Source organism: Pelodiscus sinensis, chromosome 2 (assembly GCF_049634645.1).
Source record: "Pelodiscus sinensis isolate JC-2024 chromosome 2, ASM4963464v1, whole genome shotgun sequence".
Taxonomy (NCBI): domain Eukaryota; kingdom Metazoa; phylum Chordata; order Testudines; family Trionychidae; genus Pelodiscus; species Pelodiscus sinensis.
The window spans coordinates 183,942,448-183,962,246 of record NC_134712.1 but is presented as its reverse complement, the minus strand read 5'-3'; the positions used below and the strand labels follow the sequence as shown (position 1 = coordinate 183,962,246).

General features: G+C 44.4%; 1 protein-coding gene and 1 long non-coding RNA gene across 2 annotated transcripts in view; one reads left to right on the top strand and one right to left on the bottom strand.

Annotated features, from left to right (window-relative positions):
- LOC112547622 (uncharacterized) overlaps nt 1-19,799 on the bottom strand; it is an 87,058-nt gene that overhangs the window by 7,260 nt on the left and 59,999 nt on the right. The gene's annotated exons all lie outside the window — the stretch shown is intronic.
- GPD1L (glycerol-3-phosphate dehydrogenase 1 like) overlaps nt 11,639-19,799 on the top strand; it is a 38,560-nt gene continuing 30,399 nt past the window's right edge. Inside the window, exons 1-2 of the mRNA XM_075921973.1 lie at nt 11,639-11,906; nt 19,510-19,687. Coding sequence (XP_075778088.1) covers nt 11,854-11,906; nt 19,510-19,687 — 231 coding nt within the window. The 5' untranslated portion in view covers nt 11,639-11,853. The remainder of the gene's footprint in view (nt 11,907-19,509; nt 19,688-19,799) is intronic.

Sequence of the window (19,799 nt, the reverse complement as noted above, 5' to 3'; positions counted from 1 at the left end):
TTCAAAGTGGTGTGCCAAGATCTAACCCTCCTGCCCTGGGCCATGCCACCCTCCAGGGAGGGGCTTTCTTTACTACGTACCCCCACTTGATCTCCTGCCCTGGGTTCTGCTCCAGCTTTTCCTGTGGGGAGGGGAAGAGCAGCACACACGCACTTTCCTGGAAGCTGGATGCGGCACAGAGCCTTGGGTCTTCCCCCACACAGGAAGCAGTGCTGGCTCCAGTCTTGGGGAGGGCATGATGCTGGGTCACGAGCACAGGCTGGAGTCAGGGTAGCTTGGGGGGGGGGGTGGTTTCAGGGAAATTGGAAAGGTGGGTGATCTCAGGTCTGGTCTTGCCTTCCTGCCTGGGACCCAGGGGCCAACACAGCTTTGGGGCAGGTGGAACCCCCACATGTGTTCCTCTCCCCACAGCCACCGCCCAGCCCTGGAGCCACAGCCTGGGCAGCACTCACCCTCTCGCGGGGGCCTGGTGATGGTGGTACGGATGGCTGGGTATGACTTCAGTGCCATCTTGAACTTGCCTGCCAGGGGTCCCCCTTATTTTTGCTAGTACAGACATTTTATTTCTAGCCTGCTGATCCATTTACCTTCCTAATCCTGTCTCCCTAGAAATGAGACCTTGCCCATGTCCAGTTACCTATGTCAAGCCAAGTCCACGTTCCACTTCCGTTTTTCTTGTTTATACAGGTTGAATCTCTCTAGTCTTGGCACTCTCTGGACCAGCAATATCTGTAGTCTGACATGATTTTAGTTAGATGGATGTTCACTTATCATGGGTGTGGCCAAGTTTCCTGCAATCTCAAAGTTTGTTTACAGCCACCAGTCCTGGCTCTGTGTTCTGTGCTGTTATTTAGCTCTAATTTATCCCTAAGGGTATGTCTACACTGCCGCCCCAGTTCAAACTAGGGTGGCTAATGTAGGCATTCAAACTTGCAAATGAAGCCCGGGATTTACATATTGCAGGAGGAATAACAGTAGTTTGAATTAGGAGCTAAACATTATATTAGAATACATTGTGTTTATGCAATAGCACTTTAAAAGCAATTAGTGTAATATTTCATATATAGTTGTCAACACTTTATTAATGGACAACAGAACATCACAAAGTAAGCCTGATGAATTTGTGGCTGAAGAAATATGAGGAAGGATAAAGAAGAAAAACTACTTCTCCAGCTCCCAGAACTCAACCTTTCAAAGTGCCGTTGAAGATTGTAGTGCAATATGATAGCCGGTCTTCCCGATTCTTGACCTATGACTCAGTTAAAACATTTTAAATTCAGTTAAAGCCTTTTCATGGCAGTGAATCAGACACTTAAAATATTTAAATAGAGTTGATTTCCAGAGAAGAAAATCTTTAGTTTCTGTGTTTGTAAAGAATTTGGAGGGAGGGGAAAGGGGGAAGCAGACGTAACCAGAACTCTACAGCTATGTCTAGACTACAAGCCTCTTTCAAAAAAGCCTCTTTCGAAAGAGCATCTAGACTGCAACAACTTCTTTTGAAAAAGCGACTTGCTTTTTCAAAAGAGCACCCAGGCAATCTGGATGCTCTTTCAAAATAGCCCTGTTGGCATTCTTCCTCATAAAATAAGGTTTACCACAGTCGAAAAAACTGCCATGCTCTCGATTTAATTCCAAAAACTCGGCGGCAGACGCAGGGGAAGTTTTTTTTGAAAAAAGGCCACTTTAAAAAAAACCTGTAGTCTAGACACACCCTACCTGTGGAGTTGATGGAGAAACAACTGCTTATATCTGACTGTGATTTGGAGGTTTCGTTTTTTCCTTAGCCTTTATTAAAATTGAACACCTATTTTTCCCCTGCATTGTATCCTGAAAAAGCAATATACTTTTTTTTCCATCTCGAAGGAAATGCTAAATTCTATTGTTTTTAGTTAATTCAATATCTTATAAAATCCAAAGGGTTATAAGAGAATGTGCTGATTTACTCAGGCAATGCAGTGGTTAATTACTGTAATGTTGGTTATCAATTTAAATGTACTTTGAAAAGCTCAGACTCATCAAAATGCTTATGATTGGATTTTCTGTGGTTGCATTTGAATGCATAATGCACATGTTCTGCTTTTCAGACTACGATCTGAAGAAGTGGGTCTGCCCCATGAAAGCTTATCACCTAATAAACTATTGTGTTAGTCTTTAAAGTGCTACATGACTGCTTTTTTGTTTTTACCAAGATCAGACTAACACGGCTACCTCTTCATGTCTAAGCCAGACAGTTTAAGTAGCTTCAATCTTACACATTTGAACATAGTCATGAAAGACATTATCAGGCTCAGTTTTCTTAGAATGGACTAGCAAACATTATAACCTAAGAGGTGTTGTAGTAATTAAACCTACAAATTTACCCTGATTGTGAGCTCAACTGTAAGTGAGAGTTTATAAAGTGTCACAGTGACTTATAAAAAATGCTGGTGGAAAACAGTGCAAAACAGACTGTATTAGTCCAAGCAAAAAGGACCATTGATATAATTCAAGGAGTGTTCTATGATCATGCCTAAGTAAACAAGAAAAGTGTGAGACTGGAAATAAATAAACCAAAATTGGTGTGTTGGAAACTAGGTCTAATTGGTAACAAAAGGAGAAGATGGGCAACTCTCCTCATCTCTTCCCTTTGGGGTCCCCAGAAAGAGACTTTGTGGGGTGAAAATTAGCAAAGGCTACTGTGTGATGGGGTGAACCAACGCTACACTGGGCTGGAAGCAGTCGGCTGGGGCTATCTGGCTGAGAAAGCCCCACCCCCACAGCCCTGCTGGGCATGCTCCTACTGGAGGACCAGTATAAAGGCTAGTGGAGCAGCTCAGTCATGGCTTCATGGGCTGACCACTACAGAGGAAGGAGCTGCAGTGAGAGGTTGGAAAGAGGAGGAGGAGGAGGAGCAGCTGCTGCTGCTGCCGCCGCCCCTGTTGCCACAGCTGAAAGATGCTGCAGCAGAGGCCAGCCAGCAGAGACTGGCTGGGGAACCTCCCAGTCCAGAGGAGGCAAGTGGAGAAGATACTGATTGCCATGAGCTGGGTAGGAAGTAGCCCATGGTGGGGAGTTGGAGCCCTGGGAGCTGAATGTGTTGCAGGCAGATTCTCTGCTGAGCTAAGGGTGGCACACACCCACCACTGACAGGGACCTGGTAGAGAGCGAGAGCCTGGGTTCCCCTACCCCACTCATTATACCTCAAGGGAATGCTACTGGTGTGACAACTGACTTTGGCTGCCCTGCCTTACTGCCCTGTGAACTGGGGCTTGTTATAAACTTGGGCCACTGGGCCCTACTGCCTTGCAAATAGGGGTTTGTCATTGACACAGGCCCCCAGGCCCTATTGCCTCACAGCCAGGGGTTGCTATTGATTTGGGTCACTAGGTCCTCCTATTACCCTGTGAACAGGGACTTATTATTGACTCAGGCTGCTGGGCCCTACTGCCCTGTGAACAGGGGTTGGCTACTGATTTTGGCCAGTAGGCCGGACTCTTGTATTGTAACACTCATGGGCTGTGTCTACACTGGGCCACTTATTCCGGAAAATCAGCCGCTTTTCCGGAATAAGCTGCGAGCTGTCTACACCGGCCCTTGAATTTCCGGAAAAGCAACGATGCTCTACTGTACAAAATCAGCCACTATTCCGGAAAAACTATTCTGCTCCCGCTCGGGCATAAGTCCTTATTCCGGAACACTGTTTCGGAAAAGGGCCAGTGTAGACAGCCCAGTAGTCTTTTCCGGAAAAAAGCCCCGATCGCAAAAATGGCGATCGGGGCTCTTTTCCAGAAAAGCACGTCTACATTGGCCACAGGACGCTTTTCCGGAAAAAGGACTTTTCTGGAAAAGCAGCCTGCCAATGTAGACGCTCCTTTTCCGGAAAAACTAAAAACGGAATAGTATTCCGTTTTAAGCAGTTCCGGAAATTCATGCCAGCGTAGACACAGCCATGGGGTGGAGCACATGTTGGGGGAGCCTGATAGACTCAATGCCCTGCCTCAGGGGGGCTGGTCGTACCTGCCCCATGACACACTGGCCCTCTGAAAGAAGGTCAAGAGGTGAGCATCACCATCATGGCTACCATCGGGATGTGAGCCTTTGTAACTGGCTTTCTAGTGTCATCTTTTTCGCTCACCTTATTTCCTCTCTCTTTTTGTCTTCAGTCCAACAAGAATCTGGCTTGGTCAGCCAACACTGCATGTTTTACAACACTGCAGTAAGCTTGTGACCAGAGATGCAGATAAAAACAATGCCCTTGGCAGCCTGATGATGATACAAGTTGTCAGGTCTCAAAATGGCTAAGACAAGACTATGTGCTGGATGGGCCTGTGTTTTTCCAGCAGTAAGATTGCAAGTGGATGCAACATCAGTGACAGAAGCTGCATTTTCTATCTTTGTTCTTTTCTTTCCCCTTTTGTGTGTTTTGTTTTTTTCCTTTTGTTTTATTTTCTCGGAAATAAGTTTCGACTTCAACAATGGCAGCGCCAGTTCACCTCAACTAACTCCTTTTATTTTCCCCAAAATCACAATTATTACCATCCTTAATATCATTTAATGCCGTGGTCACCAACAAGTAGATCAAGATTAACCAGTAGATTGCGGAGTCGCCATAAGACGATCTTCAGTTCCCCTTGGTGGGAACTGCTGGGGCAACATAGGAGGGCTGAATGCCCTGGCCATCAGGGCTGGATCAAAGAGGGGCAGCCAGTTGACCATGGCGTTCAGCCTGCTGAGGCTGCGCCATACCCCAACTAGTCGGGAAACCACTCCATCTTTGAAAGCTGTCTCAGCTCCTCTTGGCCTGTCACTCTTCCCTGGTGCTTGTGGAGAATAATCTAACCTAAAATATTTACTTGAGTCGGCCATTGTAACCATGGATGCCAAATATGTTCCATCTATCATTGTTTTGGAGGGTTATCTGCCTAAACACTCATCTCAAGTGGATCTTCCTGTGGAATAACAGAATAGATAGTTGGAACTCCTTGTTGAACTTTCTTAATTTATAATAATGATAAACAAAATCCTTTCCTCCTGAGCCAAAAACTAACCACAGCAAATACGCCTTCCAGAGCATTCCATTCTTTATTGGAATGTTGATAACAAAATTTTGGAATACTGATGCTAGTGTTAGATCACACATACTATAGAGAGAAATTAGTAAGATTACCAGTTTTTAGTGCAGAAAGAGGTGGAGCTTGCACAGGTTGGGATCTCACAATCTCTCAGGCTACGTCTATACTGCAGGCTTTTTGCGCAAGAATGACCGTTCTTGCACAAAAACATGCAGAGCGACTACACTGCACACGTGTTCTTGCACAAGTAAATTTACAGTAAAGCATCAGAAGAGAGGGCTTCTTGCGCAAGAGTTAATCCTCTCCCCACAAGGAATAAGCCCTCTTGCGCAAGAGGGCAGTGTGGACGGGAACAGGGGTTTCTTGCGCAAGAAACCCCCTTGGCTAAAATGGCCATTAGAGCTTTTTTGTGCAAGAGAGCATCCACACTGCCATGGACGCTCTTGTGCAAAAGCACATCTCTTGCACAAAAGCACATGGCAGTGTGGAAGCGCTCTTGCGCAAGACCTTTTGCGCAAGAATTCTTGTGCAAAATAGTTCTTTCACAAGAAGCCTGCAGTGAATACGTAGCCTCAATGTTTTCAGGGACATAATATTGGAATGCCTCTTAGAATAAGATGTAAGACCAGAATGGGCTATCGCCAGGAGGAAGTTGGACCAGGTCCTGCTATATAAAATCAGAGGGAGGAAGCAGACCACCTGTCCAGGCCACCCTCCAAAAAAGAGACAAGCCTGAGAAGATTGGAACCTTGCTATCCCTCCATCTCATCCCCAAGATTAAATACAGTATGCAGTGTGAAGCAAGAGCCTGTAGCTTGGGGGGGAAAGAAACTGGGCTTTAGATAAAAGATCTCACAAGATTCTTATAGTACAGGTAAGCATCAGATAATTATCTAACTGCTCAATGTTTAATCTGCATCTGAACTCCAAACATTTTAAATATCTCACATCATCACTTTGTTTTCATAAATCCAACACAAACTCTTACTAGGTGAATCTATGCTCTGTAGCTTATTTTGTGTGTGTTGGAGTTGTAGGTATCTTCTCAAATTTTAAAATAACATTTAGTAATGTTGGAACTAAATGGGCAATATTAATTTTGCTTGTCATATATTATTTAATGTACTGTAGCTAAACCTTTCTTTTCTCCTATCTGATTTTAACATAGTCCCACTCAACAACAGAAGTTGTTTGCCTTTGTTTTAAAAGGGTCTGGAAGTGTTTCCTCTTTAAGTTCCAAGCAGTCTTATGATTTTTGAATCACTTGCTCTTTTGTACACAACTACCCTGTGGGGAGGGGAGCGGGTGTTAAAAGATTCTTGTGTTGTTTACAACTTTAAGGACTTATCCCCTGATCCTGTGAAACTCTGCCCATGTGAATAGTCCTTGGAACTGCTTAAATGAGCAAAATTATCAGGACCAGTATCTTAGTACAAAAATCAGCAATTTCAAAAAGCTGTCATTTGGTCTAATTCTGCCCCTGGCTACATGGGCTTAAGATTGGTGAATGATCCATCTATCTACTAAAAGAATGTGGGTCAATGTTCCAGACTCAAAATTAATTTTCACTGTGCAGAAAATTAAGTTCATACATGTGAGTTCAATGCTTAAAACTGTGTTTCACAAAACTATTCCTACCTGCAGTTTAGCTGAGATGAAAAGGCAAGATATTCAGTTCTACATTTCCATTTTAAAACAGAGTGCCTTTCTTTCATTATTTCTTACTCTTCTTGGGCATGCTGTCTTAATTATATCCCAGCATACATGCATGATTACATGAATTTATTTTTCTTAAAATAAACCAACAGATAGTCTTTGATCCCTGCACTTTGCATTCCAAATATATGCATCAAAGTATCTGATTCGGTTTAATCTATACAGTGTTAGTGCAACTGTGTTGGTCCCACAATATTAGAATGACATGCTGGATGAGGTAATATATTTTTTGTATCAACATGTTTGAGCTGATACAGCCATATTTGTCTATTTCACCAGCAGAAAGAAGTTGGTCCCTTAAAAAATACTACCTCGCCTAACTTGTCTTTCAGTTTAATCCGACAGACACATTCATTGTACATGATCTGTCTAAAAATGTACTATGAAATTCAGTCAAACTAGAATACAACATACAAGCAAGTGTGGAACTCCATACAATGTCCACAGATCCAGTTCTCATGGAAAAACTGCTTCATAAGAACGGTCTGACTTCAGATGCTGTGAACGCCTACTGCTGCCTTTGCTCTAAGTTGGAGTTGTGGAAGATGTCAGCACTTCTGAAAATTAGGCCTTAAATCTTTCTCTCGTGTAATTTTATTTTGGTGTTTTCAGAGTAGAAAAGTCTGTATATTATACATAGGAAAAATTATTAAAACTAGAGGAATTACCTGGTCCTTGTGGGGAGGTGCAGAACTCAGGGCAGGGGATTGGGAAATGTGAGGGGCTCAAAATAGGGGGTGTAGGAGTCTGAGCAGGGGTTTTGGGGGTGCAGGAGTCAGGGCAGAGGGTTGGGAAGCATGGGGGGGCCCTCAGGGCAGAAGTGAGCTGTCCATCAGGTGTCTGTGGGATGGGTGTAGCAGCAGTAACTGCTCTGCCCAGACCTGGCCAGCACCTGCTCTCCGGGCCCGCTGAGACTGCACTGCCCACCCAGCTGCGGACCCACTGACCAGTGGGGCTCCTCCCTCCAGCCCCCCAGTGTCCAGCACTGGGGCCGAGGGAGGGAGTGGTTTGGCCTCTGGCTTAGGGCAAGAGGGGCATTTACCCATGGCCGGCAACACGCAGAGTTCTGCCCCCAGCCAGCCCCTCTGTTACAGGTGCTGCCACTCCTCTGTGGTCCCCCACGCTTGTTTGCCCCCACCCCCATGATAATTCTGGAGCATAACTGTCCCTGCTGTCAGACCCCTCTCTTTCCGTTGTATGGAAAACAAAAACACACCTGTGAGCAATGTAAGTTATACCGACAGAAGCACCAATATGGCACTATGTCAGCATGAGGTGCTCTCCCACCAACATAGCTACTGCTGCTCTTTGGGGGTGGTCCCTGCCAGCGGCTCTGGGGCATAGAGCTGGGGCTGTGTTGCCCTCCCTGCCCAGCAGCTCCAGGATGAGGGCAGACTCTCAGACAGATGCACTCTAAAATTATATATATGAAGAGAGACTGTTTATTAAATACTAGCAGAAATAACCGGCATCCCCTGGGGAAAATATAGTAAAAGGTGTGATGAATGAAGTACATCAACGACATTAACATAGCATATTTTATTGGAAATACTTTTCTCTTGTATATTATTTTAAGAAATTAACATAGCTAGTACTTTTTCTGTTATCTTAGGGAAAGGATCTCGTAGTTGCGGTTTGTGATATGCTTAACAGAAGAGTCCAGCAAATGCCTATGTTCAGGCGCTACTAAAAACTAATTAGTGGCCCAATTGGGACTCTGGAGGAACCAATTTTGACATATAACCAATCCAGTTATTTGTTAGGAAATCAGTAGTATCCATTCAAAATTTGGTGTTTCTAGCTCTTACAGTTTTGGAGATCTTTCAGGACAAACAAACTTTCAGAAATATTTATAAGATTCATCTAGGGAAAGAACAAGGTAGCTGAAATCAGCTAATTTACAGTGAGATCCTCCAGACCAGTGGTCCTGTACTGCTCCAAAACTGCTTCCATTATGGAAAATCCACAGAAGTGACACATTTATTTTTTCAACACTTTTTTTAACCCTTCCACAGATTTTAATAACTTTATCTCTGGTGTAGAGCTCTCTAAAAAGGTTCTAAGAAACCTACTTCCCTTTATTAATTTTTCTCTCATTCACTATTCAATTGTGTACATTTTAGGGTACATTATTTTTATATAACTCTATTAGAGTAGATGTGTTCCTAAAACAATCTACAGGATTTATCAGAAAAGTCAGATAAAGAGGAAAAAGATGAAAGACTGAGAGGGGACATGATAGCAGTTTTCAAGTATCTAAAAGGGTGTCACAAGGAGGAGGGAGAAAAATTGTTCTCCTTGGCCTCTGATGATAGGACAAGAAGCAATGGGCTTAAATTGCAGCAAGAAAAGCTTAGGTTGGACATTAGGAAAAACTTCATGTCATTAGGAAAAACACTGGAATAAATTGCCTAAGGGGGGTTATGGAATCTCCATCACTGGAGATATTTAAGAGCAGTGTGGATAGACATCTATCAGGGATGATTTAGATGGTGCTTGGTCCTGCCATGAGGGCAGGGGTCTGAACGATCTCTCAAGGTCCCTTTCAGTTCTAGTATTCTATACTTCCATTATAATATTCTTTAAGTTGGCTCCCTGCTCTTAAAGGCCTAAATACTGCAAATACTCCCACATGTGAATAAAGTGCTAGCAGAACCAGGGATTTCTCCACACCAGAAAATTGCACCAGTGGAATTTAAAGGGTGATTTCAAATAGATATAGTCAAAGGGGTGTAAAATCCCTTGTGGATACTCCCATTTGGTTTAGAAGTGGATCTTTTCAGTTAACTTAAATAAGCTGGGAAGAGGTTAAATTAAACCAAAATAAGGCAGTCTTAGACAGAGTGTCCACAAAAGGGATTTATTAGTTTAACTATGTCAGTTTTTTGTTGTTTTTTTTTTAAATTAAATTAACCCAGTGCAACTTTTACTTGTTAGCAAGGTTCTTCTAGGACCTGGAAAAGCATTACTGAAGTAACTACTTTGGCCACTGTATGAAGGAGGGAGGGCCAATTTTTGGCATCTACAAATGTTGTTATTTAATACAGCTGGTTGGAAAATTTTACTTAATGTTGACAAAAGTAGTTTTCCAGCAAATCAGTTAAAAAATGCTCCCCATATTCTGATTTTTTAAAAAAAACTTGCTGGGCTTTTATGGAAAGCAGAGAAAACATTTGAAAATGTTCACGTTTTCCTTATCTCCCTCTCTCCTAACACGCAATTTTTTTTGGCCATCTCTATTATATATCATGGCAGCCAGGCCATCTCAAGAGGAATGCAGGACTCAGGACAACCCCCCTCTATCACTGGCCTGGCTTCACCCTTTCCCCAAGCAATGCAGCCCAGCAGCACGGATTGCACTCACCCTTCACTGCCACTCCTAGTGGTGTGGCAGGGAGCGGGCAATTGCCCTCCCCCCAGGTGCCATTCTAGAGAGGCGCCAACTTAACAGGGGAGGGAAGGATGGCACTAGGAGTCCTAGGACTCCATGGGCGCCAGCTGTTTCTGCACCTGCAGGAAATTGAAACTGAGCGTGAAGTGCCCGGCAGGCCGGGAGTTCAGGCTGAGCATATGCAGTTGGCGCACAGGTCCTGTCTGTGACTACAACCCCCACAATCTCTTTTGCCGCCAGTTAGTCTGAGGTGCCGCCCATTGGGCCACTGCATCTGGGTCCTTGCCTGTAGCCCGGCCCTCTGAGAAACCACAGCTGCCGATTAGCCAGAAGGAGCGTCAAGAGTGGTTGGAAGCAGAATGGCTCTTTGCACAGGAGGGAGCCCCACATGGCAGCGGGACAGGCAAGGGGGAGGTCTGGCCAGGGGTTGGGGTGCACAAATTTTGCCTTTGCCCCATGGCGCATAACACCCTTGCTACTCCTGTGGCCACTCCAAACTCCCCTAGCCAGGTACATCCTGCTTCTCTGTGGCAGGGGGCAGCAGAGTACCCTGGGGTCAGGGTGCTCCACTTCCCACCACTGTGGAGAAGGTGAGCAGAGCAGGCCAGGACAGTGTGGCAGGATGGACAGGCTACTGGGCTGTGCCACTCTTGTGGTGAGTGTGTGTGGGGGGGTGATCTCTGCTGCCACCCCACCAGATGCATATAACCTCACCGCACCCTAGTTATAGAAATGTAGCCGTGTTAGTCTGGGGTAGCTGAAGCAAAATGCAGGACAATGTAGCACTTTAAAGACTAACAAGATGGTTTATTAGATGATGAGCTTTCGTGGGCCAGACCCACTTCCTCAGATCAAATAGTGGAAGAAACTAGTCACAACCATATATACCAAAGGATACAATTACAAAAAATGAACACATATGAAAAGGACAAATCATATTTCAGAACAGGAGGGGGAATGCAGGGGGGGGGAAGGAAGGAAGGAAGGAAGGAAAGTGTCTGTGAATTGATGATATTAGAGGTGGGAAGAGTGGGATGTTTGTGAGCTAATGGTATTAGAGGTGATAATTGGGGAAGCTATCTTGGTAATGGGTAAGATAATTTGCGTATTTGTTCATTCCTTCCGGGAGAGTGTCGAATTTTAACATGAATGACAGTTCAGAGGATTCCCTTTCAAGTGCAGATGTAAAAGGTCTTTGTAGCAGAATGCAGGTGGTTAAGTCATTGAGAGAGTGTCCTTTCTGGTTAAAATGGCAAGAAACCGCACCCTAGCTGTGCACCTCTGTCCAACAGCGCGACTTATCCCCCTGGTTGAAAAAGGAGACCCCTCCTCTCCCCTCCCCGCATCAAGCTCCGCTTGGCTAGCAGAGGCGAGATCATGCCTGCTTGCCCGGGGGGAGGAACAAGGAAGAACTGGAGCCTCTGGCCCCCCAGCAGCTCCAGGAGGGCGCATGCCCGGCCCAGGCTTGGCACAGGGCCCGCACGAGAGGCGCTAGGAGGCCGGTGCGGATCCCAGCCCAGCCGGCGCCCAGGGGCCGAGTCAGCTTCGCCCCCGCCCGGGGCCGCCGGACTACAGCTCCCAGCACGCCGCGGGCGGGGCAGCGCGGGAGCTCCGGAGGGCGGCGGCGCGGGCGGGCCTTTCTCTCCGCTCCGCGGCGCGTGGGGGGGAAGGGGGGCGGCTGCTGCAGCGCCTGCCATGGCTCTGGCCGCGCCGCCGCTGCGGGTTTGCATCGTGGGCTCGGGGAACTGGTGAGTGCGGCTGCCCGGGGGGAGAGCGCTCGCTGCAGGGAGCGGGGGAGGCCCGTGGGGCTGGGCGGGGAGGGTTGTGCGCGCAGCCCCACCCAGCCCTGTGGGGACGGCGGGTTTCCCCGCCTCAGGGCGCTCTGCGGCAAGGCCACCGGGCCGGAGTCTCCCCTTGGTTGGCTTACGCTCGCTGCCGCCTTTGGGGCCGAGGGAGGGCAGCCGGGTGCAAGCCGGGGGAGAATCAGACTTCTTCCCTGTTGCCTGCACGGCACTTCCATCCCTAATTTCCACTGCACAGTAAAACAGTTCATGGGTACATGGATGCCTGTCAGTTGATGCTACCGGCTACACCCACCCCCTCTGTGGCGCTGCATTTCAAGTGTGTGAGGAGGTGCTTTAAATGCAGCGCCTCCAGGAGGTAGCTGTTGGGACTGCGGGCTGGCTCTCAGGAGCCTTTAAATGCAGAGCTGCAGCAGGGATAGGTGCTGGGACCTGGTGCAAGCCAGGACTGAGCCAGCCCGACTATGCGCTGCCTTCTAAGCTCCTTAAGGTAGAGCTGTACTTAATCACAAAAAATTTTGGCTATATGGTTACCAAATTACAGGCTTCCTAACATCCCTAGTGGAAATATTATCAAGTTCAGTGAGAGAGAAACCTGAACCGTATATCCAAAATCTCTGCTCCCCTTCCAGCCCGGTCAGAACCCCCCCTTCCATCAGGTTCCACTTGTGCAGAGCCTGACTGAAGTTGTTTTGTTCACCTCTAGTTTCAGTTAAGCCCACTTCACGTATTGCTTCTCGGAGTCAGGTTGTGAATTTGTGGAAATTCCGGGAAGCTGCGTTTGTTTTTGTACAGTGTGTTTTAGGATGTGTGTGTTTAAGTTTAATAAGGCTGTATTTTACTTCTGTTAACTTTCAAGAGGTAGAACTGGAAACATTGCTTTTCCTGTAAGGTTGGAACTAAGGATGTTACAAGGCGGGTAATTGTTTTGACTGCACAATTACCCAATTTGCATTAGGGGTGTTAAAATTAGATTAATCGACTAATTGAATAGTTGATGGAATTTCCATCGACTATTCAAGCAGTCGATAAGGGCGCTTTTGATTTGAAATGTAGCAAGAGCCTGCTGGGCTGTTACTACATTTCAAAGGTGGAAGTGCTGCACATTCCACCTTCGAAATGTACAAAAGCCCCAGCAGGTTTTTCAAGCATTTCAGAGATTGAAACTCTGAGAATATATAAGAACATAAGAACGGCCGTACTAGGTCAGACCAAAGGTCCATCTAGCCCAGTAGCTTGTCTGCCGACAGTGGCCAGCACCAGGTGCCCCACAGAGGGTGGACCGAAGACAATGATCAAGTGATCTGTGTCCTGCCATCCTTCTCCAGCCTCTGACAAACAGAGGCCAGGGACACCATTTCTATCCCCTGGCTAATAGCCTTTTATGGACCTAACCTCCATGAAATTATCTAGCTTCTCTTTAAACTCTGTTATAGTCCTAGCCTTCACAGCCTCCTCTGGCGAGGAGTTCCACAGGTTGTCTACACGCTGTGTGAAGAAGAACTTTCTTTTATTAGTTTTAAACCAGCTACCTATTAATTTCATTTGGTGTCCTCTAGTTCTTCTATTATGGGAACTAATAAATAACTTTTCTTTATCTGTCCTCTTCACACCACTCATGATTTTATATACCCCTATCATATCCCCCCTCAGTCGCCTCTTTTCTAAACTGAAAAGTCCCAGTCGCTTTAACCTCTCCTCGTATGGGACCCGTTCCAAACCCCTAATCATTTTAGTTGCCCTTTTCTGAACCCTTTCCAAGGCCAAAATATCTTTTTTGAGGTGAGGAGACCACATCTGTACACAGTATTCAAGATGTGGGCGTACCATAGTTTTATACAGGGGCAGTAAGATATTCTGTGTCTTATTTTCTATCCCTTTCTTAATAATTCCTAGCATCCTATTTGCCTTTTTGACTACCGCTGCACACTGTGTGGAAGTTTTCAGAGAACTATCCACGATAACTCCAAGATCTCTTTCCTGATTTGTCGTAGCCAAATTAGCCCATCATACTGTACGTATAGTTGGGGTTATTTTTCCCAATGTGCATTACTTTACACTTATCCACATTAAATTTAATTTGCCATTTTGTTGCCCAATCACTCAGGTTGGTGAGATCTTTTTGGAGTCCCTCACAGTCTGCTTCTGTCTTGACTATCCTAAACAGTTTGGTACCATCCGCAAACTTTACCACCTCACTGCTTACCCCTTTCTCCAGATCATTTATGAATAAGTTGAAAAGGATTGGTCCCAGGACTGACCCTTGGGGGACACTACTAGTTACCCGTCTCCATTCTGAAAATTTACCATTTATTCCTACCCTTTGTTTCCTGTCTTTTAACCAGTGAGTCCCCTGCCGGCCCCAGGCTCCATGCACTGCTTCCACTTTGAAATGTACAAGAGCCCCAGGGAGGACTCTTGTACATTTCAAAGGTGGAACAGTGCCACTGCCCCCTCCCATGGAGCTGGAGGGAACCGGTTTTTAAGCACCCCACCTTTTCCCTCCTCCTTGCTGCCTCTTTCTGATGGAGACACCAAGTACAGGGGGGCGGCTAGTCAACTAGTGTATTAACTATCCAATAAGCTTTTGCTTACATCCCTAATTTGCATTGAGTACACAATTAGTCGATAAGGGAAAGTACTCAGAGGGAACTATCCCTGCTGTGGCTCTGCAGTTTAAGTGTAGTAAGAGCTCAGCTTGCAGGCAACCTGGCTCCAACTACATTTAAACTGCAGAGCTGCAGCAGGGGTAGCTCTTGGACCCAGTGCAAACAGGGACTGAGCTGGGTTTGCTTAGTCCAGGTTCGCATCAGGTCCAGCAGCTCCTGTGCACCGGGGTCACAGTGGGAAGTTGGGACCCCGCCGTGGACAGGGGCTGCTGCCGGACCAGCCTCCATTCCCCTCCCCTGCACTGCTGCCTCTGTTAGCTGGCTCAGCTCCTGTTTGCCCCCTCCTGTTGCCTTTGACAGAGACTAGGCTTATCAGGTAGTTGACTAATTGACTACTCTTTTACATTCCTAGTTGGAACAACAAACTTTGCCTAAAATTAGACTGATCTCCTCCGCCCCCTCCCCCCCGTTTCCCACCATTCTGTTACTCTAATTCTACATCAGATGCTCCACCGAAAGTCAATGGTGTAACAAATTAGAGAATAAGGCATTATGCTTTGTGTCTCTGTGTAAGTTATCCTAAATGGAATGCCTGTACAGAAAAGTTTATTTTTAACCTGGCATCTGTTTTATGCCCACTTTCTGCCAGCTAATATCAGAGCTGATTTAGATGTTAAAGGTCCTGCACATTTTCAGCTGCCTTGTATCGTGAAGGATTTTAACTTTGAACAGCTCAGCTCCCAAAATGGTGACATATAGATTTATTTTATATATTGGTTTTCCTACAAATTTTTTGCCAATGCATCTTAAAGAAGAATTACCGGACACTGGACAATATATTGTATCAATAATATTTTAATAGCAGGGAAGGTGAGTGCAAGTAGATGGAGTTCGACTTCCTACATGTTGTTCAGTATAAAAAGCTAAATAAAATAGAAAAAGAACAAGTTAAAAATTACTTAGAGAATTTAGATGTCTTTAAGTCACCAGGACCAGATGAAATGCATCCTAAAATCCTCAAGGAACTGATAGAGGAAATATCTGGGCCATTAGCTGGCATCTTTGAAAACTCATGAAAGTTGGGAGAAATTTCAGACTGAAAAAGAGCAAATAGAATGTCCATCTGTAAAAAGGGAAATAAGAACAACCCAGGAAACTACAGACCAATTAGCTCAACTTTTATGCCAGGAAAAATAATGGAAGAAATAATCGAGGAATTCATCTGCAAACATCCGGAAGACAAAGTGATAGGTAACCACCAGCATGGATTTATAAAGAACAAGTCATGTCAAACCAATCTGATAACTTTATTTGATAAGATAACAAGCTTTGTGGATAAGGGGAAGCGGTAGATGTGGTATACCTAGACTTTAGTAAATCAATTGATACAGTCCCACATGATGATACAACCTAGATGTGGTACTATAAGGGTATGTCTACACTTGCAGCCTATTTCAGAATAGCGCTGCAAATGTAGGCATTCGGAATTGCAAATCAAGCCCAGGATTTAAATATCCCGCGCTTGATTTGCATCTTCCGGACCAGGCGCTATTTTTTGAAATTTACAAGCCCGGAATAACTGCCTGCGTCTACACGCGGCAGTGAAACGGGCGTTCGAAATAAAGCCCTATTTCAAACTACCTGTTATTCCTCCTGCAATGAGGTTTAACAGGTAGTTCAAAATAGGGCTTTATTAAACACAGGAATAAATTGCCTAGAGAGAGGTTATGGAATCTCCATCATTGGAGATATTTAATAGCAAGTTAGTTAGACATCGGGGTGATCTAGATGGTGCTTGGTGCTGCTGTGAGGGCAAGGGACACTGGATTTGATGACCTCTCGAGTTCCTTTCCGGTTCTAATGTTCTATGATTCTAAATGTGACTTTGTCGTATCTGCTGCTCACTTGTCACCTTGGGCAAATGACTAATGTTTCCAATCTTGCTTCCATTAAAGGTAATGGGAGTTTTGCCATTAACTTCAGTTGTAGGAAGTCTGAATGTGCTGTTTTACCCAACATTTAAACTAGGTAGGGAAATTGCGATCTCACTCTGTTTATGGCATTTAGGTTCCTGGTGTCATTCTTGTAACTTTGCCCAACTCCTAGTTCAGTTCTTGTAATATTACAGTGATATAGGAAGCAGGACTAATTTTAAAACTTTCCTGAACAAAGGAAATCTAAGATCAACTTATTTTTATTAGTCGGAAAAGGAAAGTCCAGACCACCTAACTGATAAACAACAAAGGAAATTGTGGTGTGAGCATTTCACACGGTACAGATGCAAAGACATTAGATAAGTCAGTCCATGGTGTCATGGACTTTTAGGCTGTGCTCACTGTTGGCTGCTTAGGGTTCTTGGTGGGAACTCCTTTCAGTATCTGAACCCTCCTCAGCCATCCGCTCTGTCTTCAGGATTAAGCCTGTATCTTGCCGAGGGCCCCTTCAGGAATTCCACTCACTCCGGACCCCCAGGCCTCCACACCCAGAGAGAATAATGCAACTCTGTTCTCTAGGTCGGAGTGAGATTCAGGCAGTGTAAAATGGAAAGATTTATTGAGCATCTGACCACAGCATAGGAATTCTTAGGGCCCTCAGGCCTGACCTTCCTCAGCACAGAACGTCTAAGTCTCTCCTGCCTTCAGATGGGCTCTGACTGGCCTCTCTTCCAAGTCCAGAAACCCCGTGCTTTTCAGCTGGGCAGCTGACATCCCTGTCACTAAGCCCCACCTCTTGTCATTTTTCTTCTGTCCTAGATAAGCAAGGTTGTGTGGGCCTCTCTCTTCTCCGCCTCTCTTCTCTCATGTATCATTTGCAACTGGCTGGTCAAGTCACCAGAGTCCTCCCTGCACTCATTGTCATCCCACTGGCCAGAACAGGTTGTGCCATCCCAGCTGGGCCTCCCAGTCACCAGTTGCTGGGGGCTTCATTCTCCAGGCCATTGGTTGGTTGTCCCCACTTAGCACACTGGTCCTCTGTAACAACAAATACCTTCTTCCATCACCTCATTAAACCAGTAACAAACAGGGAAACTGTGTTCCATTCCCTCTGCATGTAAGCCCTTGGAAAAACCCAGAAAATCCTCCACTTCCTTACATATGGTGCAAAAAACCCCAAACCAAAATAAAAACCACATGCATATAGGCTGAGTTAGAATTAACATTGTATTTCCCTATCAATATTTGCAAAATATGTAGTGGAGATTAAGAGCGGTGAGAGAATTTTGAGCCTTTATTTAAATGTGTAGTATTTTAAAAAACTTGGTGTATTTATAGCTCCTTCCAGCCAAGATTTTCAAAACACTTTACACACAACATGCCTTTGTGATATGTTAAATATTATTATTTCCATTGCAGAGACAGAAAAACTTAAACAGATTGGTCAGGTAGATTGTGTACAGTAACAAACAGCTGTTGACAGAGCTAAGCAAAGAACCCAGAACTCTCATCTTTCAGGCCTCTGTCTTTATATGTAAGGTTTTAAAGCTAATTTTCACTCCCTTTTCTAACTTTGTAAACAAAGGAAATGAGTTAACACAATAGCTTGCCTAGTGCTTTCCAGGATGTAGCATGCAGGCAGTGCTCTGTTCACAATCAACATAATAGTTTTGGTAACATGTTCATGGCCTGTCTGGGCTCAGGAAATTTTGAAGAAAGTGAAATACAGTGTCAAAACAAGTACTTTATTACAAAACATTTTCTTGCAGCCTTTTAAAGAAATAACACTTTTATGATTTGATTCAACAAGAATTGTTATAAGTACTCAAAGCCTTTATGTGGCATGTTATAAATGTTTCTTATGTTTCAGGCCTTGTGATCAACCCCCTGCTGCTATATTAAAAGCTCTATTAGAATGAATCTAATTCATTGCAGATACTCTATAATAAGTCTTGACTGTTGGAAATCATGCTAGGGGCTTACATATGGCTAAACGTATAAAGTTAAAACAGTATTTTGCCTCTTAATGTATAGTGTTTTCTCTCCTCTTGCATCCATCAGATTACATTTGATATGCTCCTGTTAAGCTATGGAGCAGGTGAGGACAAATGGGAGAATGGAGGAAATTAACAATTATAGTAATAAGTAACCTAAAAAAAATCCACATACTTGCACACAAATCACAAGGGTTTGGGAGTGGGAGAATCTACTCTCTTATCCCTCATAAATAGTCCTCATACCTGACTACTATTATAACTTGTAACTTTCCCTACCTATTGGAATTCTTGGGCAGTTTTGTTATTGTCCAGCGATCTGAGTAATGGCAGTAAATTTGACTCCAGAATCTTATTAATTTTATTCTGCTGCTGTTTGGGAGGGGAAAAAAGATATTGGCAGCAATGAAAGTATTTACAAACTCAGGAAGATGGCACTGCATCAGTTTGCATTTGTCACACTATAGATGCTATAACTTTCACTTCCCATCTTAAACAAAAATTGAGATTCTGCAGAAATTGATGGCCTCAGGCCTCCTGCCAAAGAAAATCTGTTCATCACTGTCAAGAGGATTTTACAAAACTTGGTGTCTCACATGTCTTTTTTAAATTGAATTTTTCAGTTATTTAGAAGTTGCATGTAGCTTCTTCCTGTTGCATTGAAAAATACAATCCTTTTGAATTTGCACATATGAAATTATTGAACTTCCCCTACATGTCTGATAAGCAGAAAAAGCAATCGAAGGAGTATGAGTAAATGTTTCAATCTGCTAAGCTCTTTTATGATTGTATTTGTGGAAGCAAAATGTATGAATAATTTTTGTTTGGTTTTACTAGTTCAAAAATTTTAAATAGTTATTAGACCAATTGCTTGGGTGGCTTTTTTTTTGAGGGGGGCGGGAGATTGGAGAAGGGTGAGTTAAGTGATTTCCCCCCCCCCCCCCCAGAACAAAGTTGCTATCATTTGAGAACACCTTCTTTTTTGTTGTTGTTGTTGTTTTCATTTCTACAGGGGCTCTGCAGTTGCCAAAATAATAGGAAATAATGTAAAAAATATGCAGAAGTTTGCCTCCACAGTGAAAATGTGGGTCTTTGAAGAAAATATTAATGGAAGAAAACTGACAGATATCATAAATAATGAACATGAAAATGTAAAATATCTCCCTGGATACAAGCTTCCAGAAAATGTGGTAAGACTTGCAAGCTAAACTTGGCCTCTACATACATGTATGTATGTATGTATGTATAAAATTGCTTATAGTTAAACCTAAGGTAGGAGTTTAATTTACTTTTTTGGTTTTT